This window comes from Bos javanicus, chromosome 18, assembly GCF_032452875.1.
Source record: "Bos javanicus breed banteng chromosome 18, ARS-OSU_banteng_1.0, whole genome shotgun sequence".
In the NCBI taxonomy this organism is placed as follows: domain Eukaryota; kingdom Metazoa; phylum Chordata; class Mammalia; order Artiodactyla; family Bovidae; genus Bos; species Bos javanicus.
This window is the reverse complement of record NC_083885.1, coordinates 40,035,707-40,059,556: the sequence shown is the minus strand read 5'-3', so window position 1 is coordinate 40,059,556 and position 23,850 is coordinate 40,035,707. Positions and strand designations below refer to the sequence as shown.

Genomic DNA, 23,850 nt, shown 5'->3' with positions numbered 1-23,850 from the left:
AGAGAATTTAGTCTGTGGAATCAGACAGATTCTGTTCTAACTCTAGCTCAGGTCTCAGTAGTTAGACAGTGAGGTCAAGGACAATGTCTGTTTTGTTCATCAATGCCCAGTACACAGTGCCTGGTACAGAACATGCAGTCAATAAGTATTTATTGAGTGAATTAAGGACAAAACAGTTTTCCACTCAAATGATTTTGCCCACCAGAGGACATCTGACATCTGGATGGAGATTTGGTTCTTGCGACTAGTATCCAATGGGTAAAAGTCAGAGCTGCTATTAAAATATCCTGCAGTATACAGGACAAAGAATTATCCAGCCCCAAATGTCAATAGTGAAGACGTTGAGAAACCCTGCTCTAGAGTGAGGCCAATCAGGGATAAATTTCTAACTACTAACACTAATTGCTTGACCTTGAGTAAGTTATCCAATTTCTCTAACTCTTAATTTCCTCATCTATAGAATGGGAGACTAATTATAGCTGATAATAATATATATATATATATATATATATATATAAATGAGATAAAGTAGGTATCATGTATGAAGTGCTTATCAGCAACTGGGGCATAGAGTGTGACCTCTATAAATGTCACCTCTGAGTGTTCTAACCATTAACCACTGGCACATAATGACAATGAGGTCCCTCAGATGGAATCTTTACGCTCTTGGATCACACCGTTATCAATCTCAGAGTGAGTACTCACATCACATTAAGCCCTCTTCCCCACTACATTTATTGCAAGGTTTATTGTATTTATTTGCTTACCAGAGGCTCAATAGTGAAAATGGTATTCAAGAAGAGCATGCTGTCTGCCTGAACCAGCTTTCTCTGATTCTCAAAAGTTCGGGAGAGAATGGAAAGACGTTGTCGGAGAGAAGAATCAATAATGCACTCCTCAAGAAACTCATCAGTCTCACTCTTTTCCTTTTTGCTAAGATCATCACAGACCCTAAAAAAAAAAAAAAGAAGAAGAAACATGAGATTTATGAGGTACTTCCATGAAGTAAAGGGCTCTCCTCCAGCCCATCCTCTTGTGAATAGTCTCACCCATGACCTTGGGGTGTCCTTCCTTGCCTGAGACTGTAATATACCAGTTGAGAGACCTTATACCTCATCCTCTCAAGAACTTCAGTTTGTTTCCTTCAAGAAGTACCCCAGGCTTCCTATCCTACTCAATGCTCATATGCTTACTCCTGAGCCCTTACAGATATTTGCACAAATATTTTCCTCTAGGTAATTGTGTTTTCCAGGATGCTTTTTCAATATTTAACATCTACCCTGCCTCTCATACTTCAAGGGAAATTTTTTGTTTCTTCTAAACTTGCTTAGCTTGAAATCTTTCCTAGCCATTATTACCTACAGAATCTGGAGCCAGCAAAGACTAGGTTTTGATACTAATTCCACTCTCTATTTACTCACTCTGTGACTTCAGGAGTTACTTAAACCCTCTAAGCCTCAGTGCCATCATCAACAAAATGGAAAGAATAGGAGATCCTCCATCATAAAAATATGTTGAGAATTAAATATGATCAGGGACATGGGGTAATTCTTGGAACAAAGCAGTTGCTCAAGAAATGCCAGTTTTCTCCCTATATGAACCCCAGGCAGTTGCCAAGCTATCAAGTTATAAAATACTCAGACTTTAAGTGGAGACACATCTTTTCTCTTTCTCTCTCTCTCTAGATCTTCACATCCCTTGTGATAAGTCAGAAAAGCAGCCTTCACGACCGTCTATTCATTACTGAAGGTATGCTCACATAACTCCTTGTGTCTGTGACTTCATCTGAAGGCTGAATTTCAAGCCCTGCCAGGATACATGACCATTTTCCCAGCATTTTTCTGGTATTACCAGTGGTGAGAGACATTATTTAGTAATGTGAATACTGAGTGAGAAGCTAGGGTCACTTAAATCCAGCCCCAGCCCCAATTATTTTGTAACTGACTTCATGCAAACCATATGCTCAGCAATGTCAAATAACTCTTTCTAAAATAACTTCAGTGTTCAGGGTCCTTTGGTCACACAGCATAAAGAAGTCGAAGAAGTGGGTTCAGTGTGTTCTGGTCCCAGTGAAGAAAGCATCGTGTGCTCCCTTTTTCTTGCTTGATGGGACACAAGGTAACCAAAGCAGCCATCGTGCTATACTGCTGGGCAGGTCAAGGCAAATTAAAGGCAGCTCAGTCCACAGGAAGAGAGGAAATCATGTATTCCTCCAGGTGGAATTTATTAATACATATCTATGAGTTCGTCAAGGCTGTATATTGTCACCCTGCTTATTTAACTTCTATGCAGAGTACATCATGAGGAACACTGGACTGGAAGAAACACAAGCTGGAATCAAGATTGCCAGGAGAAATATCAATAACCTCAGATATGCAGATGACACCACCCTTATGGCAGAAAGTGAAGAGGAACTCAAAAGCCTCTTGATGAAAGTGAAAGTGGAGAGTGAAAAAGTTGGCTTAAAGCTCAACATTCAGAAAACGAAGATCATGGCATCCGGTCCCACCACTTCATGGGAAATAGATGGGGAAACAGTGGAAACAGTGTCAGACTTTATTTTTCTGGGCTCCAAAATCACTGCACATGGTGACTGCAGCCATGAAATTAAAAGACGTTTAGTCCTTGGAAGGAAAGTTATGACCAACCTAGACAGCATATTAAAAAGCAGAGATATTACTTTGCCAACAAAGGTTCATCTAGTCAAGGCTATGGTTTTTCCTGTGGTCATGTATGGATGTGAGAGTTGGACTGTGAAGAAGGCTGAGCACCAAAGAATTGATGCTTTTGAACTGTGGTGTTGGAGAAGACTCTTGAGAGTCCCTTGGACTGCAAGGAGTTCCAATCGGTCCATTCTGAAGGAGATCAGCCCTGGGATTTCTTTGGAAGGAATGATACTAAAGCTGAAACTCCAGTACTTTGGCCACCTCATGCGAAGAGTTGACTCATTGGAAAAGACTCTGATGCTGGGAGGGATTGGGGGCAGGAGAAGAAGGGGATGACAGAGGATGAGATGGCTGGATGGCATCACTGACTCGATGGATGTGAGTCTGAGTGAACTCCAGGAGTTGGTGATGGACAGGGAGGCCTGGCGTGCTGTGATTCATGGGGTCGCAAAGAGTCGGACACGACTGAGCGACTGATCTGATCTGATCTGATCTGATTCCTTAGGAACAAATCCTAAAGAAACAATCATGAATGTAAATAAAGAGCAACAAAGAGGTTCACCAAAGTGCTTGTAATAACACAAAAAATGTGGGTAAATTTGATGTACCAGATTGAAGTATTGGTTAACAAATAATGGGACTCATATATATTACATTTATATATGAGGGTTAATGGGAGTGAGGTGTGGGGATAAAACGCCTTGTGTGGACCAAAGACAATAATGCTTTATGAATTGAGGAGGATGATGAACTCAACCCTTACACCAGGAAACAAAGGAGGACAACACAAAAATGCTGCTTTTCTCCCACACTGCTGGGACTCTTGAGTCAGTGACCACTGTATAATGAGAAGTGGCGGGGTCGGGGGGGCGGTGAGGACACCAGCTGTCATCCTCTCTGCCATCTATACAGAATTACAGCCATGGCTGAATGTAAGAAGGGAATGTGTCACACCACTGTGAGCTGGGTTGACTCCAACACGGACTTCTATATACCTCAGTCTATTGTTATGCCATCTTGTCTGGCTGATACTCATTGGCTCCTGCACTCAGAGGTGTTCTGTTTTTCAGATGAAGATGCCTCTCATCACAGAATGTAACAATACACTAGCCTTCTCTTTCAGTAAAATCATGGATTTAACCCATTTTGCAAATGGTCTGGTAGCCCAACATCCATCACCTTCAGGCATCAACTATGGTTCAGTCAGCGAACTATACTCAGTGGGGAGTACAGTGTGTCTCAAGTACAGTAGTGTTGAACCAGTGCTGCCCTCTCATCTTGGGTTCCTAGAGACCTGCACCTGACCCTTTGCAGCATCCCAAGAGGTGGTAATTGAATGCCAAGATTAAAAACTAAGAACCTCAGCCATCATGGCTGGCAAAAACATTCCCCTCCACACCTGGTATGGAAAGGATGGAGCCATCCAACTTCAAATGGACTGTGTGATACTGGACAGAGAGTATTAATAACTCTGTGATGCCTGTCATAAATGGAGTACTAGAGGTTCTCTTCCTGTTTACCAAGTACCACTCAAGTCTTTAGGTTCTTATATGACTAGGAAAGGGAGTGTTGTGCTAGGTCGTTTCAGTCGTGTCTGACTGTGTGACCCCATGGACTGTAGCCCTCCAGACTCCTCTGTCCATGGGATTCTCCAGGCAAGAATACTGGAGTGGGTTGTCATTTCCTTCTCCCGGGGATCCTCCTGACTCAGGATCGAACCGGAGTCTCTTATGTCTAATCTGCATTGGCAGGCGGGTTCTTTATCACTGGCGCCACCTGGAAGAGCTCCCCAACACAACTGAGATTAAATTTATCACTACCTGGGTGGTAGGCTGAAAGCCAAAATACAACTGATTTATTTAGAGAAATGTGTCATCTCCAACACTGTAATGCTTTGGAACACACCCATGCTAATCACTTTCGGGGCGGGGGGCTCCACTGAGGATTCTGTGTTCTTGTACACAGTGAATCCAGAACCAGAGCAGCTGTTATTGACAGAATGGCCATGACCTTGACGGAGAAATGGGGAGCAGAAATCCTCAAAAGCCCATGCTGTGTCTCTGGAAATAATAAACTGTGATGAGAATGAGGATGGAAGTATCTTGTAGGATATTTTATAATCCCTAAGGCCAAGATAGAGGAAGTAAGGAGGAATGAATTCAGTCTCAATTTTTGAAGGGATTAATTTTATGTAACTCCTAGAAAAATGTCAGAAAAGAGAGAGAACCAAAATATCATTTTCAAAGGTTCTTATATCTGATTCCTAATGTTCAAAAAAATGGAAAAAAAAAAAGTTCAGAACTTCTTCCTAGGGGAAATGATATCACCATTGTCAGAGTCTGGAGCCTGAGATTAGCTTGAGGTCCCCAAATCTGAATGTGTGTCCTAAGGTTCATACCAACATGTTTTGGAAGGCAGAGAGGAAGACTTCCTTTGTAGAATGAAAGTGATAAATTGCCAGAAAGGTAGAGGGCTCAGATGTGCCTTTGCTCAGGCACAGCATCAAGATGCTGGAGAACAAGAAACTATGATGGCTGGAATAGGACCTTGAAGACGTCCATAATACTAAAGGGATTAGAATTCTCGAAGTGATCATGCAGCAATTTTCAGCCCCTTAGATGAATGCCTTGGGATGAGTTTTAAGCCATGTTATAACTGGAAAGCAGTGAGAAGACTCTTGAATTCACCTAAAATCTACACTGAAGTTTTAAAATCTTAAGTCACTGGGATGCTGCAAAGGGAAACGTGAGTCTCCTAAAGTATGCCTAAGGCCCATTTAGACCACCTGTGTTGCAAGTTCAGGACAGAAGTCAAGCTTTCTCTCTACACCTTAACTACAGAGGTTACTGAAGGAAGAGGAGAAAAAAGAGCTCGCTCACCACTAGCAGTAGCAGAGAAACATAAAAAGATTATTCCAGGGATTCTTGCACTGGTCTTCCTGGGGAGCTCACGAGAGAATTTATGCCAGAAGCTAAAGATCTCACTCCTGTTTCTTCAGTTCAGTTCAGTTGTTCAGTCGTGTCCGACTCTTTGCGACCCCATGAATCGCAGCACGCCAGGCCTCCCTGTCCATCACCAACTCCTGGAGTTCACTCAGACTCACATCCATCGAGTCAGTGATGCCATCCAGCCATCTCATCCTCTGCCGTCCCCTTCTTCTCCTGCCCCCAATCCCTCCCAGCATCAGAGTCTTTTCCAATGAGTCAATTCTTTGCATGAGGTGGCCAAAGTACTGGAGTTTCAGCTTTAGTATCATTCCTTCCAAAGAAATCCCAGGGCTGATCTCCTTCAGAATGGACTGGATTTCCTTGCAGTCCAAGGGACTCTGAAGAGTCTTCTCCAACACCACAGTCAAAAGCATCAATTCTTTGGCGCTCAGCCTTCTTCACATTCCAACTCTCACATCCATACATGACCATAGGAAAAACCATAGCCTTGACTAGATGGACCTTTCCTGTTTCTTAGGAACAAGCAAACCTTGGCCCATAAGCAAGCTATCCAAGAACATTCTGCTTGATCTGCTGCTGATGTGAGCCTAAGAGACAAGCTAAGGGTTTGTTACACAGAGGAGGAGAGGATCCACACTCACAGCAAGAGTACAGCCATCCATGAAAGGGGCACCTATCCAAAGATATGAACTAGACGTTCAGTAAAGAAGAGCCTTTTTCTTTGCTTTTTGAGATGATGGGCATTTTGTTGCCCATTAGTCTAGGACAAGAGTCCATGGCTAATAATATGAAACTTGGTGGCATGCTTGGGAATGTATCAAGGAACAAGAGAGGCATGGGAGAGAAGAGATACCTGGTCAAATAAGAGATAAGGCCTCTTACCCTAAGAGAAGGGTAGGAAGAGGGGATGGGGCAGAAAATTCAATCCATTCTTCACTAAGACCAACCAATCCAGTTTGTAGCAATATGAGTTATGTTGCTGTGTGTCACCCACACACAGCAAAACATTCTTATTTAGCCATCTGAAGCCACTTTTCAAGTTCATCGTTTAAGGAAGGGGTATGATCCACGATGATAAATTTGGGCTTCCAATTGTGATCATTAAAATGCTCTATTATATTGTTTCCTTGCTACAAAAAAAGCAAACAAATAAACAAAACAAACAAACAAATGAACAAAAACAGCCAGGAGGATCTAACAGAAAGAGCAAGGGAGACAATGCAAAAGAAAAGGAAGAATAAGCCTCAAAGATAATATTACAGATAGGGCCATGAGTGTTTGCGGGGACAAGAAGTGTGGGGGAGGGTAGAAATGTCCATTCACGTGTGGTTAAAATTATAATCTCTTCGAATTTCTGGCAGCAATTGGTTTGAATTTTTCCTGAGTTTCACTATTGAATAACTTCCTTACATATCTTTTGGACATAGGCATGGCATCAGTCACATCCTATACATTTGGTCAAACACAAAGACATAGTTGAAATTAAAGCTGGCTTTCCCTCTGATGATTTTCCCTGGTGGCCCAGACAGTCTGCAAAGAATCTGCCTGCAATGCAGGAGACCCGGGTTTGATCCCTGAGTTGGGAAGATCCCCTGGAGAAGGGAATGGCAACCCACTCCAGTATTCTTGCCTAGAGAATCCCATGGACAGAGAAACCTGGTGGGCTACAGTCCATGGGGTCGCCAAGAGTCGGACATGACTGAGCCACCAACTAACACTTCTTCTCTGATAGTGCATACTCTTTTCTCCCCAAAAGATTATGCCCACAGCACAAGGAGGGTACTGAAACACTGCTTTACTGCTGTTTCTGCATTTGTACCTGCTCTGTTTTTTATCTTTGAACATACCTGGACCATTCTGATTGTTGGTACATACATGTCAGCTGAAGAATCAGGACTGATGAAGCAATGGACAAGAGGTCTCCTCTTGCCTTTTTAAACTACTGGTGTTTCTATGCTGTGAGGCAACATGAAGTTTTTAGGCAGGAAAGGCTTTTCTTTTCTCACTTTTAAAGGTGGCACAGTGGCAATGCGGTGATTAAAGCTCATTGTCTGGATGACAAAGCCTCTGGTCCGCGGTGTCCTATCACTGTCACCGCTCCTTCTGATTCAATCAGGGACAGCTCGCTGGGGGATTTCTGCCTGGTCTCCGCAGACCTAAGACTTTTTATTTTTATCACATACTAACTTGGTGTTGAACAGAGCTTTGAAGCTTCTTGGGCCTAATCTTTAATGAAAATGGAGAGGCAAATAAAAAAGATTGAAATAAATTCCAATGAAAGCAGCAAAAGTGGTAATTCAGGGAGGATGGGGGAAGCTAAAATTGCAAATGGAGTTTAAAAGAGTCAATGATAGATTCAGTAAAAAAGAGAAATACTAAAAATTTAACAGTGATGAGATTAATTAAAAGTTTGGCTTTCCATTTTATTAATTTTCTCCACTGCCTGAAGTATCATTTTAAAAAGCAGCAGATTAAAATACCAACAAGAAACCTCTATTAAGTTATACAGTTAGTGAGGATTGAGCAATGCTACTAAAACTGAAATTATTAAAGCCATTATATCTAAGCCTTCATTTCCCCCATTCTTTGTCTTTTCTGAAAGTTTCTTTTCACTGGGAAAAAAGTAGTCCACAATGATCCCAATCCAAAAGAGATTACTTTTAGAAACCCTATAAAAACTGATTGATCTGGTTAGGGTATAAAAAGAAATAAAGACATGAAGATTTGTTTTGAGAGAATAGTGAAGAATGATGTATTTGGTCTTTAAAATTCAGGAAAGCAGCTACTGACAAATTATTAACATAAGCAGGATAAGATTAACTGAGGACAGACAATGTGTTTCACATAGTTCAGTCTGGGTTCTTTAAATGAAACAAGGGGCATTGTATACTGGACCCAAATGATAATACATCTGACATTGCTTGAGTTGGTTAGAAACTTACCACAAAAGCCAAAGAATTTTCATAACTAAGTTTCATGTTCCTTCAAATTATATGGGTAGTGATTTTTCTTACAAACCTGTACTTTTCTTGGTCTTCCTCTTCCTGGGTAGCAAATATCTTCCACTGGAAATGGGCAATGATGCTACTGTGGTTGTGAATAGTTACAGTTCGCTGATTGGCCAGAGATATGTAAGTTTTCTCAAGGATCAAGGAATTCTTGTCCAACCTTATGTTCATGTCTACGGCAGCTCCATAGAGACATATAAACACTTTTTCACCTAGAATATTAACAAAGTATAAATGCACTTTTAGATTTATTCTAGAACTATGCTACTAAGCTATTTTCCCCCATGGTGAAGTCACGGAATACTGCACAAGCATTACACACTTCATTCTCCCCTCTTCCCTGTCAGTCAGAGATAAGACGTGATCAGAAATCTGAATTGTTATGTTTGGTACAATTACAGAGAAATAAACTATCTTTCTTGATTACTGTAAAAAGAATACATAAAATATGAATTGTGGTAAGTGCTACCAATTTTACTTCTTTATAATAGTTTAAAATCCAACAACCTGACCATGAGGGCACCTGAGTTCTAGAATTATAACTATTAGCCTCATCTTTATTCCAAGCATAAACTGGATTTCTTAAATTAACTGCACCAAGTACATCTGGGAAGAGCTGCTCAGCATGAGAGGATCTAAGTCCAAACAAAGGGGATCAGAAAGGCAGCATTAATAACTTCATTAACAGAAAACTGACTATTTAAAAGGAACCATATTTCCAACAACAGTAATTATAACAAAACAAAAATGAAATGAAACACACATGCACATACATACATACTTATGCCTGGACAGTGATTACACGAAAAAGAAAAAATAGAAAGACCAAAGTATTGGTTAAAACTTTAAATGTTTTAATGTTAAGAACACCTTTATTCAGCATAGTAATTTAAGTTTGATTTCATTCAGGATGCATCAACTGCCTTGAGTCTAGGAATATGAAAGTCCTTGGGCTTCCAAGAAGACACAAGTTACAGACTTTTATTTTATGTGATCTCTGCAATGTCACAGCAAGTACCTTACTCTGACACCAAGGTAGAAAAAGGAAATCCTTAAATATCATGAATGTCTGTTGATCTGTGCTGCTACCATTTTAATTAGAACTCAGAAGGTCTAATCACTTGGACTTTTTTTTAGCAAATATTTCTGCTAAATTCACAACTATATGAACTGAACAGGTATTTAGTAAACTGATAGCCCTTTATATAGTGCAAACGTTTTTTAGGCCCTATTACTTTGACCACATCAAAATGTTTCCCAAAGTTTAAAGAAAAAGTTAAGTATCTAGGCATTTGCCTCTAAAATGTTACATTTTTATTTAAAAAATATATACATGAAGTTAAAAATTTAAGTACTAAACAGCACATACCATGAAAAGAACACATCTTCTCCTCCTTCACTCAACCTTAGGCCTGCTTTTTAGAGGAAAGAACTGCTAATATTTTCATGTACTTCCTTTCCAAAAAAGATATGCATTCTTGTCAACTTTTAAGCTTTTTGATGAGTTAAATTTAACTGATGACTGGAAACTTGTTGCTTTAATTTGCATACTCTTAATTATGGATCACAATAGACTGTGGAAAATTCTGAAAGAGATGAGACTACCAGACCACCTGACCTGCCTCTTTGTAGGTCAGGAAGCAACGGTTAGAACTGGACATGGAACAACAGACTGGTTCCAAATAGGAAAAGGAGTACGTCAAGGCTGTATACAGTCACCCTACTTATTTAACTTATATGCAGAGTACATCATGAGAAACGCTGGGCTGGATGAAGCACAAGCTGGAATCAAGATTGCCGAGAGAAGTATTAATAACCTCAGATACGCAGGTGACATCACTCTTATGGCAGAAAACAAAGAACTAAAGAGCCTTTGATGAAAGTCAGAGAGTGAAAAAGTTGACTTAAAACTCAACATTCAGAAAACTAAGATCATGGCATCTGGTCCCATCACTTCATGGCAAATAGATGGGGAAACAGTGGAAACAGTGGCTGACTTTACTTTGGGGGGCTCCAAAATCACTGCAGATGGTGATTGCAGCCATGAAATTAAAAGACACTTACTCCTTGGAAGGAAAGTTATGAACAACCTAGACAGCATATTAAAAAGCAGAGATACTACTTTGCCAACAAAGGTCTGTATAGTCAAGGCTATGGTTTTTCCCATGGTCATGTATGGATGTGAGAGTTGGACTGTGAAGAAAGCTGAGTGCAGAAAAATTGATGCTTTTGAAATGTGGTGTTGGAGAAGACTCTTGAGAGTCCCTTGGACTGCAAGGAGACCCAACCAGTCCATCCTAAAGGAGATCAGCCCTGGGGGGGACTGATGTTGAAGCTGAAACTCCAATACTTTGGCCACCTGATGTGAAGAACTGACTCATTTGAAAAGACCCTGATGCTGGGAAAGATTGAGGGCAGGAGGAGAAGGGGACGACAGAGGATGAGATGGTTGGATAGCATCACCGACTCAATGCACATGGGTTTGGGTGGACTCCAGGAGTTGGTAATGAACAGGGATGCCTGGTGTGCTGTGGTTCATGGGGTCACAAAGAGTCAGACACGACTGAGCAACTGAATAACTAACTAATTATAGATGATGTTGAATGTCTTTTCATGTATTAATTGATTTCATACTAATTGATTTCATCATTCTTTCATCATTCATCAAAGAAGATATCATTCTGAAGGGGGCAAGAGACATAGAAATCCAAGTCCTAAGCCTATCGAAGGGAGAGGTTAACACACAAAAAAACTATTATGGTGGAACTGCCTATGTCTTTTAGAGGACTTTAAACCTTGATTTTGGTTGTTACAAACTGGTTTTGTCCTTAGAAACCTGGACAAAAGAACTCATTTCTCTTTAGAGTAAGGTACCTGATCCAATGTTTCAAATTGTTCAACATTTTTTTTTTAAAAGCCAAACATAACCAGACATGCAAAGAAACAATGCTTTGTAAGTTAAAAACAGCATACACAACAAAAATAGAAGCAGACTCACAAAGAATCAAATACTAGAACCAAACTACAAAACTATCCTATGGCCCACTTTTAGAAATTTATCATATAGATAATTCAGAACAAGATGAAGAGTATTCCTTACAGTATTGTTTCTTATAACAACAAAGTGGAAAAAAACAGAGCATTCATCAAGAGAAGGCTGGTTAAAAAATCTGTGTTACACCTAAAAGTGGAATATTGTGCAGGGATTAAAAAGTACCTAGTGAAAAGAAAAGAGCTCCAAGATATACAGTTAGGTGGAAAAATCAAGGTTTAGAACAATATACATATTGGTTTGGCCAAAAGGAGTTTTTTTCATAACATATTACACAGAAAAACTCGAATGAACATTTTGGCCAACCCAATAGTATGTTATTTTTGTGTAAGGTGGGAAAATAAGAATATGAATTCAAGTTTGCATCTATTTGTATAAAAACACTGGAAAGATATACAAGAAACCAATAAAATGAAAGAAGGGTCAGGTGAATGTGGTAGGATGGAAATAGTACTTTTCAATATGCACATTTCAAATATTGCTTTATTTTTTGGCTATCTGATTACATTACTCGTCCAAAACTCTGATGTAAAAAAAGGACTACAGGGCATCCAGGAAACATTTAAATGTGCTAGATAGTATTAGTAATAAGAAAAATATAAAAGAAAAAAAAGAAGATACCATTTCATAACCATTAGATTAACAAAAATCAAACCATTTGACAATGCTGTTTTGTGAGTATATTGACAAGTAGGTAGAAAAACAAGAATTTTCATACACTGCTGATAGAAATACAGATTGGTACAACCACTTGACCAATAAATTTCATATACAGTAAAGCTCAAGATGAGTCTGAGTAAACTCCAGGAGTTGGTGATGGACGGGGAGGTGTGGAGTGCTGCAGTTCATGGGGTTGCAAAGAGTCGGACATGACTGACCAACTGAACTGAAAGCTCAAGATACATTTGCCCTGTCACTCAGCAATCTCACTTTTAGTTATTTATCCCTAAGGATAATCTCACACAGCTGCATAAGACATATACAAAGACACTCATTGCAGCATTGTTTATAATAGCAAAAAACTAGGAAAATCCTAACATTCAATAGGAGTACAGATAAACTATAGTATTTTCACATGCTGGAGCATGCTGCATTAGCTAAAATGAATCAGAGCTATATATCTACGTGTTTAAATCTTTAAAACATAATGTTGAAGGACTTCCCTGGTGGTCCAATGGCTAAGACTCCACACTTAGGGGGCCAGGGTTCAACCCCCGGTCAGGGAACTAAAGATCCCAGCATGCTGCAACTAAGACTCAGCACAGCCAAATAAATTTTAAAAATATTTCAACAAGTGAAAAAACCCATAATATTGAATGAAAAAGTCAAGTTGGGAAATGGTATACACAATAGAATACCATTTACAAGAAGTTTGAGACTACTCAAGACAATGGTTTATGAATAAGTAATATGCAGGAATGGCATTAATATGCACCCAGTATGGCTCCTCTGAGGACTAAGACATGAGAATTAGATTAGAAAAGAATAACAGAGCAACTGCACATCTATAATCAGTTTAGTTATCTATAAAACATCTGAAAGAAAAGCATATGGCAAAATGTTGAGATGTGTTAAATATAATGGCTGTTGATTACATTATTTCTGTGCTTTTCATTTATTTGAAATATTTCATTGTTTAAAAATCTAACCAAGGAAAAAGATTCCAGGGCTTACTTATTTCATCCAAATCTAGGCGTCAGACAGACTAATGTCATCAGTTTAAGTTGCTCACTGCAAAACGTTCCTTCCCAGAAATATAACAAAAGCCACTGTATTCTTTTCAAGAGCCATCTAATATTGATTTTTTTCACTACTATCTTCCAAAAGTCATCAGATCACAAAGTGAAGGAAGCAATAACTCTTGTCTTGCTTCCATAGCTGTTGAAGAACTTGCTATTCACATCTTTTTTCATGAAGACAAGCGTAAATAGGGTCCCTCTCCCCAGCTAGACGATTGATAGGAAAGACGGCAAGGGTGTTAAGCCTGGGAGAATGGTTAAGGTTACTGTACCTCACCATCGGTATTTTTTGTGCCCTTGGAGTGCCTGTTACCACTATAGTTTCTTATCAGTTTCAGGGGTTGAATTCTGCAGTCACTGTAAATGAGGTTAGCCACAGTCATTTATTATGTTCTAGTAAAGACGTATTTTGTGGAAGGTCTCATTACTTCTTGCACATTTTGCTACTATCAATCAAGCAAAAACAAACATGAGCAAAACTAATTTTGCCCCCAAAATGTGAAGCCAGCTATATCCACAATACATTTAATTCTGTGGTTTCAGTTACTTTCAGACAATGGAGGACAGTAAATAAAATATATGAGCGGAGCCATAGATTCTCTAGGGAACTAGCAAGTTTGATGGAAAGAGTGTTTCTCATCTCCTGGTCACGGCAAGGTCAAATTCACTTCTCATGTGAACTGCTGAATCAAACATCTTCAGAAGTACTCCTTCTCTGATGGGTTCAGGAAACAAATTATGCAACTTGATCTGGGCTTACCCAGCACACCAGTGTCAATGGCAATGCCAAAATCAGTATTCTTAATCTGCACAGAAGGCAGTGTGCAGATTATTATTAGTATTACAGTATACTATAATACTACAGTATTACAGTATTGTTTTTGCTGTTCAGTCACTCAGTTGTGTCCAACTCTTTGCGACCCCATGGACTGCAACACACGAGGCTTCCCTGTCCATTAACCATCTTGTGGAGCTTGCTCAAACTCATGTCCATTGAGTTGGTGATGCCATCCAACCATCTCATCTTCTGTCATCCCCTTCTCCTTCCGCCTTCAACCTTTCCCGGCATTGGGGTCTTTCCAAATGAGTCAGCTCTTCGCATCAGGTAGCCAAAGTATTAGAGCTTAAGCTTCAGCGTCAGTCCTTCCAATGAATACTTGAGATTGATTTCCTTTAGGATTGACTGGTTTGATCTCCTTGCAGTCCAAGGGACTCTCAAGAGTCTTAAACACCACAGTTCAAAAGCATCAATTCTTCAACACTCAGCCTTCTTTATGGTCCAACTTTCACATCCATACATAACTACTGGAAAATCCATAGCTTTGACTACATGGACCTTTGTTGGCAAAGTAATGTCTCTGCTTTTTAATATGCTATCTAGGTTGGTCATAGCTTTTCTTCCAAGGAGCAAGCAATTAATTTCATGGCTGCAGTCACCATCTGCAGTGACTTTGGAATGCAAGAAAATAAAGTCTGTCACTGTTTCCATTGTGACCCCATCTATTTGCCACAAAGTGATGGGACTGGATGCCATGATCTTCGTTTTTTGAATGTTGAGTTTTAAGCCATGTTTTTCACTCTCATCTTTCACCTTCATCAAAAGGCTCTTTAGTTTCTCTTCACTTTCTGCCATAAGCATGGTGTCATCTGTATATCTGAGGTTACTGATGTTTCTCCCTGCCATCTTGATTCAGCTTGTGCTTCATCCAGCCCGGCATTTTGCATGATGTACTTTGCACATAAGTTAAACAAGCAGGTGACAATATACAGCCTTGATGCACCGCTTTCCTGATTTGGAACCAGTCTGTTGTTCCATGTCCAGTTCTGTTGCTTCTTGACCTGCATACAGGCTTCTCAGGAGGCAGATAAGGAGGTCTGGTATTACCATCTCTTTAAGAATTTTCTAGTTTGTTGTCATCTAAGGAGATCCAACCAGTCTATTCTGAAGGAGATCAGCCCTGGGATTTCTTTGAAAGGAATTATGCTAAAGCTGAAACTCCAGTACTTTGGCCACCTCATGTAAAGAGTTGACTCATAGGAAAAGACTCTGATGCTGGGAGGGATTGGGGGCAGGAGGAGAAGGGGACGACAGAGGATGAGATGGCTGGATGGCATCACTGACTTGATAGATGTGAGTCTGGGTGAACTCTGGGAGTTGGTGATGGACAGGGAGGCCTGGAGTGCTGTGATTCATGGGGTCACAAAGAGTCGGACACGACTGAGCGACTGAACTGAACTGAACTGAACACAGTCAAAGGCCGAAGTAGATGTTTTTCTGGAATTCTCTTGTTTTTTCTAAGATTCAATGGATGTTGCAATTTGATCTGCAATTTAATACTATAGTATTATAGAAATTATTATAGTATTATAGAAAATTTGCTGGCCTCAGAGGGAACCAAAGAGCTGGTTCAAGTTCAAACTTTACTTACTTAGATGTACCGTCACTTAATGCCTCTGGGCCTCAGTTTGTTTGTCAGTTAAGTCATGTCTGACTCTTTTGTGACTCCATGGACTGTAGGTCACCAGGCTCCTTTCTCCATGGGCTTTCCCAGGCAAGAATACTGGAGTGGGTTGCCACTTCCTTCTCCAGGGGCTCTTGCCAACCCAGGGATACAACCCACGCCTCCTACATTGGCCAGCAGATTCTTTACTACTGGGGCACCAGAGAAGCCCAGGCCTCAGTTTACTCACCTTTAAAAAGAAGAGAGTTACAGAGATGTTCTCTGTAAGCACTAACATCTAATGATTTGAGACTTTTCACTTGCTATGTAATTTTCAAAAACATTCCACTTATCTAAACAATCTCTAACCATCTAATCTCTGCCATTCCCTATTCTAAACTGTGGAATAAGAGGCAAAGAAAACAAAATTGTGATCAAAATATAGACAAAAAAATATTCCTAGGTCAAGGAATATTTGCACTGATTCTAAAGCCATGTTAAAACATTTCTTTTTTTTTGGTAACAGTAATGATGTTTTGCTAGATTTTGTAATTCTAATGGCACATGTTTGTAATTCATTATAGTAATTGTACAACGGACACAAAGCTCATACAGGGAAATCTGCATGAGTATAGTCAGTTAGCAGGGCTTTTTATTTTTTATCTTTTTGGCCTAATCTGGCAGCATGCAGGAAATCTTATTTCCCTGACTAGAGATCAAATCCAGGCCCCTTGCTATGGAAGCTCAGTGCCCTAAACACTGGACCACCAGTGAATTCTGCATGGTTCTGTTAGGGGAAGCACACTGATTGAAACTGCCCACCCTGCCCAGGCACCATAGTAACCATTTGCATGAGTTGTTTTATGACAGAAGATCCTGATAAGGAATATGGAACTAATAAGCCACCACCAACTGGAAGAGTTCGGGAAAGGTCGAAGGGAGACACCGCGTGTCCGTCCACTTCCCAGAATCCCTCTCGCTAGCATCCATCTTGGCTGAGCGATGCGCGTGCCACCAGGAAAGACTCTGAATTAGAATGATTGGCCAAAGACCACCCGGAATCTAGCCCATCACCATAAAACCTGAGACTGCGAGCCACGCAGCAGAGTAGTTCTCCTGGGTTCCCTTACCCTACTGCTCTCCACCCGGGCGCCCTTTCCCAATAAAATCTCTTGCTTTGTCAGCACATGTGTCTCCTTGGACAATTCATTTCTGAGTGTTAGACAAGAGCCCAGTTTCGGGCCCTGGAAGGGGTCCCCCTTCCTGCAACAGTTATATTCAGATGTATATTATTTAGCAGTTTTAACTGCAAGACAGCATATCACACTCAATTACTGTATCATAATTTGGTACTCATTTATTAGCTTTTAGGAGGAAAAAAATAATTTCTTCATGGTTTATTAGAGTAAAATATATAACTGACCATAAAGCTGCTCTGTGAAGTATTAATATTATGATTGCTTATATTTTTAATAATACATCATCACACCTTTGGGGAAAAGAGCCTATTTGCCAACTTCTGATCTTGAACTATCCTACTTTAATAAAAGACATAACATTTTCAAAAATGCTGAATAAGTGCATTAGCTCTGTTTCCTATTTATGCTAGTAATGTCAGCTCTAAGTTATAGCAACATTACCAGGCATTAAAGAAAAAAACACTGCTATGCTCCTACTTCTAACGCTCATTCAAGTAACCAAAATCTTAGAACCTATGTCTTTTTTAAGCCTATTCTGAATACTGATATTTCTTTGAACCCTTAGATTATATAAAGTTTCTCAATACCCAGTTGAAAAGTGTGAAAGTTAAGCAATTATTTCTTTGCCTTCTGTGCACGTGTGCATGCATGCTCAGTTGGGTCCGACTCTTTGCAAGCCCGTGGACTATAGCCCTCGAGGCCTTTCTGTCCATGAATTTTCCAGGCAAGAATACTGGACTGGGTTGCCACTTCCTACTGCAGCTATTTGTCTCCCAATAGTCAACATTTTCACCTCTCAGTTTTAATCAAATGATAGAATTGATTTACTAGTTGTTCTGGTTTTGTTTTAGTTTGGTTTTTGTTCTGTTTCACTGTTATTAATGTAGCCTTGAGAAACTGTACGCCTAATCTCTTCTGGAGGTTTGTAGTTTGTAAAAACCATCAAGTTACTTCATTTCTTTCTTAGTTTTTGACTATAATAAAAATATAACTAAATCACCCCTGGGGTACAATCAATTGCTTGAACAAACTTGATTTCACTATGGAAGGGCATGCACAGGAGGAAAGGAGGGGAGAGTTATGATTCAGGAAAACAATAATGAGTAAAATATTAGATATTGGTGAAATTTACACTTGGCCGCCATAATTGCTAGAGCACTGGTTCAAGCTCTAGATGTCAAGAAAACAACATGTCCTAGCTGTATTTAATCGAAAATTAAACCAAGTGGAGGACCAGCAATGGAAGGGCATAAACACAACTGTTAGAAAAGTGACTGAGTACTTCCTGCTGAGGAGTATCACTGCTTCTCCTTCTGGAACATTGTTTGAAGAAGTATGAAGAAAAAAATGATGCTAAATTTCCCTCCTCAAATCAATTCATACTTCAAACAGCTGCAGAAAATTCAATCAGATGCTTATTTAGTGAGATGACAAGCCAATGTGATCAAGGCTGCTTGGAAAAGCTCTGTGATTAATTGTGTTTAGGTAGTCATTACTGTTTTTCACTAATGAAAGGTTATAAGTCCTGGTCATTGATAACCCACAATAAAGATGAAAGCATATTCTTAACAGCAGTTCTTTTCATGTAAGGAAAATGCTACAAGACAGTTTATCTCTGTCTGCAATCTTTAGAAAATGACTTTATTCAAAAATCAAAGCTGACACCAGAACCTCAGTGTACAGAAATCAACTTTCCTATGCATGACTAAATTTTAATATACAAATATTCACTTTCTTTAGCAAGGGACTATAAATGTAAGTATGTGTATCAATCCAAATACTTGCATAAAAGTAAAACCCAGACTGAGGGCTGCTAGGAGAATGTACAGACAGCTCCATTTTAAAGTCAACAGATTAAGGGAGTAACAGTGTGTATGTAGATAAGAGATTAGGGAGATGATCCACTATGGAGGAAAAAGCACTGCGAGAGAGTTGAGAGTCTGAGTTTGGGTTCTAACTGTGCTTCTGACTACTTATATGAGCTACAGGCAGGCCACTTAATTTCTTAGGATGTCAGTATTCCATGTGCAAACAAAGCTAGGGACTAGATTAGATTCTCACTGAAGTCTTCTGTCAAGTTTTGATTCTACTGATGATGTATGGGCAATCTAACTACTGCATAAATACAGCTGCTTATAATGTGAAAAAAGACATACATGAGAGTCAGTTTTAAGCAACATATTAAACTAGAGATTGAAATAACTAAAATACTCAATAAAACATTTTTCAAACTACTTAAAAATTGATCACTAACCTGATAGGAAAATAAGAACATTAAAGCAAAATGAAGACTATCAGGAAATATTCTAGTGCCAAGGCTGTCTTTTGCCCTACCAGCCTTTGTTATCCTGTGAACTTCTGTTTGGCTTTGACTGTGTGGATCACAATAAACTGTGGGAAATTCTGAAAGAGATGGGAATACCAGACCACCTGACCTGCCTCTTGAGAAACCTGTATGCAGGTCAGAAAGCAACAGTTAGAACTGGACATGGAACAACAGACTGGTTCCAAATAGGAAAAGGAGTACATTAAGGCTGTATATTGTCACCCTGCTTATTTAACTTATATGCAGAGTACATCTGGAGAAGGCAATGGCAACCCACTCCAGTACTCTTGCCTGGAAAATCCCATGGATGGAGGAGCCTGGTAGGCTGCAGTCCATGGGGTCGCTAAGGGTCAGACACGACTGAGCGACTTCACTTTCACTTTTCACTTTCACGCATTGGAGAAGGAAAGTGCAACCCACTCCAGTGTTCTTGCCTGGAGAATCCCAGAGACGGGGGAGCCTGGTGGGCTGCCGTCTATGGGGTCGCACAGAGTCGGACACGACTGAAGTGACTTAGCAGCAGCAGCAGCAGCAGAGTACATCATGAGAAACGCTGGGCTGGAAGAAGCACAAGCTGGAATCAAGATTGCTGGGAGAAATATCAATAATCTCAGATAGGCACATTTTATTTTGGGGGGCTCCAAAATCACTACAGATGCTGATTGCAGCCATGAAATTAAAAGACGCTTACTCCTTGGAAGGAAAGTTATGACCAACCTCGACAGCATATTGAAAAGCAGAGATATTACTTTGCCAACAAAGGTCCGTCTAGTCAAGGCTATGGTTTTTCCAGTAGTCATGTATGAATGTGAGAGTTGGACTGTGAAGAAAGCTGAGCACCAAAGAATTGATGCTTTTGAACTATGGTGCTGGGGAAGACTCTTGCAAGTCCCTTGGACTGCAAGGAGATCCAACCAGTCCATCCTAAAGGAGATCGATCAGTCCTGGGTGTTCATTGGAAGGACTGATGCTAAGGCTGAAACTCCAATACTTTGACCACCTCATGCGAAGAGTTGACTCATTGGAAAAGCCCCTGATGCTGGGAGGGATTGGGGGCAGGAGGAGAAGGAGATGACAGAGGATGAGATGGCTGGATGGCGTCACCGACTCGATGCACATGAGCTTCAGTGAACTCCGGGAGATGGTGATGGACAGGGAGGCCTGGCATGCTGCGATTCATGGGGTCATAAAGAGTCAGACACGACTGAGCAACTGAACTGAACTGAACTGAACTTCTGTTTTTAACTATCACATTGGATGTCTAGGACAGGACATAAAGTCCAGGACCTGCCCAAAGTGATGATGCTAAATCCAAAAATTATAAAACACAAAGATGCATAAGATATGAGATCCATAACATACTACCACAGAACAAGGCACCTTGACATTAAATATATCAAATTGAAGGAATATAAGAAATGGAAGGTACAAGAGGGACTTTGTTAACCTCCCCTGAAGCAGATAATAAGATCCCCTATGTGAGAGGTGCCTTTCAATACCAGGTAGAAAGAAGTATGTTTACCTTCAAATACAGAAGGATACCAAGAGGAATCTGAATCAGCAGGCCTTACTGTCTCCCTCAATTTACTATGCTTAGTTCAAACGCTGTTTGGTCCTATCACATTTTCCCACAACTTTCCGCCCTCAAGGGCAAACCTAGCATAAAGAAATTCAGATTTTACTACTTCTTCAGATCATTTCTTTATGAAGGCTCAAGTAGGTTGCAAGTGAAAGTTGCTCAGTTGTGTCCGACTCTTTGCAACCCCATGGATATACATATACAGTCCATGGAACTCTCTAGGCCAGTATACTGGAGTGGTGGCCTTTCCCTTCTCCAGGGGATGTTCCCAAATCAGGGATCGAACCCTGGTCTCCCTCATTGCAGGTGAATTCTTTACCAGATGCTCACATATCACATAAAACTTATATTAAAAACATTTTTATGTTCTTCTCTTGTTAATCTGTCCTTTGTTACAGGGGCCACATCTTAAAAAACAAAACAGAGGATAAAAGACATTTTTCCTCCTCTAACAGATACCATTATGGAAAACCATAAGAAACAGTAAACAACAAAATAAACAAGTAAATAAATAGATGAGCAGACTTAGTATGCTGAATTACTAAATATAAAATATAACTATATTTACTATATTAAAGAAATAAAAGGGAAACATGAAAAATAAGGGTAGAGAGCAATCAGATTTGACAGAACCAAATAAACTTTCAGAATTTAAAATAATTATAAATAATTGAAAAATTAAAATTCAGCAGATGAGTATTCACTGAAGAAGAAATTACTGAATGGGACAATGCATAGGAAGCATTCAGAGAAGTCCACAAGAAAATGGGAAACATAAAATACAAAAAAAAAGGGATAAATAATAGACAAATAGTAGAATATATAAGAGAATAATATAGTAGTAAGTATAAGTAATAAGTAGTTGTGGAATTCCAGAATAATAGAAAGGAGATCGGCTAATAACCCACAGGGTAAAAATAAAGAAGCATGATCCGCACCTGACACCTATGCAAAAATGAAATAAAGGATAAACCATTAACTTAAACAAAGTAGCTAAAACTACTGCCCTTATAAAAGTAGACATAAGAGAACATATTCATGATCCTGGAAAAGGTAGCGATTTCTTGGCAAGAAGGCAAAAAGCATTAATCTTAACAGAAAAAAAAATTATAATAGAGATTATAATCATCAAAATTAAAAATGTCAGCTTGTCAAGAAATATCATTAGGGAAATGAAAAGGCAATCTACAGAATGGAACAGAAGATTAACAATACATATACTTGACAGATGACTAGTATTCAGAATAATGAGTTGTAAAATACTCTTACAAATTAATGATAAAAGGAAAAACAATAAAAAATGAGGAAAAGACTTGAAACTTAATTTTAAAAGATAAATTAAAAGCCAGCAAGCACATGAAAAGGTGCCCAACATCATTAATCATTAGAGAAATAAAAACTAAAACCACTCAAATATATCACTTTATATATCCAGTATGCCTAAAATGAACGATACAACACTGTGGGCAGGCAAGGGTGTGAAGCAAATGGAACTCCCATGCTTTGTCAGTGGGAGACTAAAATGGCACTACTTTGAAAAACTGACATCCATGACGGTTTATGTACTCTGCTTTTAATCTTCCCCCCTTGGGCTACCAGGGCTGAAACTTCCCCCTTCTGCTTAAGCTAAGTCCAGGCTAGACCTGTCTTGCTAGCAGGCAGTGAAGTGTGGACACAGTTCAGTTCAACTCAGTCGTGTCCGACTCTTTGCGACCCCATGAACCACAGCATGCCAGGCCTCCCTGTCCATCACCAACTCCCGGAGTCTACCCAAACCCATGTCCATTGTGTCAGTGATGCCATCCAACCATCTCATCCTCTGTCGTCTCCTTCTCCTCCTGCCCTCAAAGTTTCCCAGCATCAGGGTTTTTTCCAATGAGTCAGCTCTTCGCATCAGGTGGCCAAAGTATTGGAGTTTCAGCTTCAACAATCAGTCCTTCCAATGAACACCCAGGACTGATTTCCTTTAGGATGGACTGCTTGGATCTCCTTGTAGTCCAAGGGACTCTCAAGAGTCTTCTCCAACACCAGAGTGGTCTAGTGTTTTTCTCCACTTTCTTCATTTTAAGTCTGAATTTGGCAATAAGGAGTTCATGATCTGAGCCACAGTCAGCTCCTGGTCTTGTTTTTGCTGAGTGTATAGAGCTTCTCCATCTTTGGCTGCAAAGAATATAATCAATCTGATCTCGGTGTCGACCATCTGGTGATGTCCATGTGTAGAGTCTTCTCTTGTGTTGTTGGAAGAGAGTGTTTGCTATGACCAGTGCGTTCTCTTGGCAGAACTCTGTTAGCCTTTGCCCTGCTTCATTCTGTACTCTAAGGCCAAATTTGCCTGTTACTCCAGGTGTTTCTTGACTTCCTACTTTTGCATTCCAGTCCCCTATAATGAAAAGGACATCCTTTATGGGTGTTAGTTCTAGAAGGTCTTGTAGGTCTTTTACAACCGTTTAACTTCAGCTTCTTCAGTGTTACTGGTTGGGGCATAGATTTGGATTACCGTGATATTGAATGGTTTGCCTTGGAAACAGAGATCATTCTGTCGTTTTTGAGATTGCATCCAAGTACTGCATTTAGGACTTTTCTGTTGACTATGATGGCTACTCCATTTCTTCTAAGGGATTCCTGCCTACAGTAGTAGATATAATGGTCATCTGAGTTAAATTCACCCATTCCAGTCCATCTTAATTCACTGATTCCTAGAATGTTGATGTTCACTCTTGCCATCTCCTATTTGACGACTTCCAATTTGCCTTGATTCATGGATCTAATATTCCAGGTTCCTATGCAATATTGCTGTTTACAGCGTCAAATCTTGCCTGTATCACCAGTCCCATCTGCAACTGGGTGTTGTTTTTGCTTTGGGTCCATCCCTTCATTCTTTCTGGAGTTATT

The 23,850-nt window shown here is 39.9% G+C and overlaps 1 protein-coding gene across 1 annotated transcript in view; it reads right to left on the bottom strand.

Annotated features, from left to right (window-relative positions):
* HYDIN (HYDIN axonemal central pair apparatus protein) overlaps positions 1-23,850 on the bottom strand; it is a 465,600-nt gene that overhangs the window by 255,614 nt on the left and 186,136 nt on the right. The window contains 2 exon segments of the mRNA XM_061387844.1: positions 768-951; positions 8,633-8,834. Coding sequence (XP_061243828.1) covers positions 768-951; positions 8,633-8,834 — 386 coding nt within the window.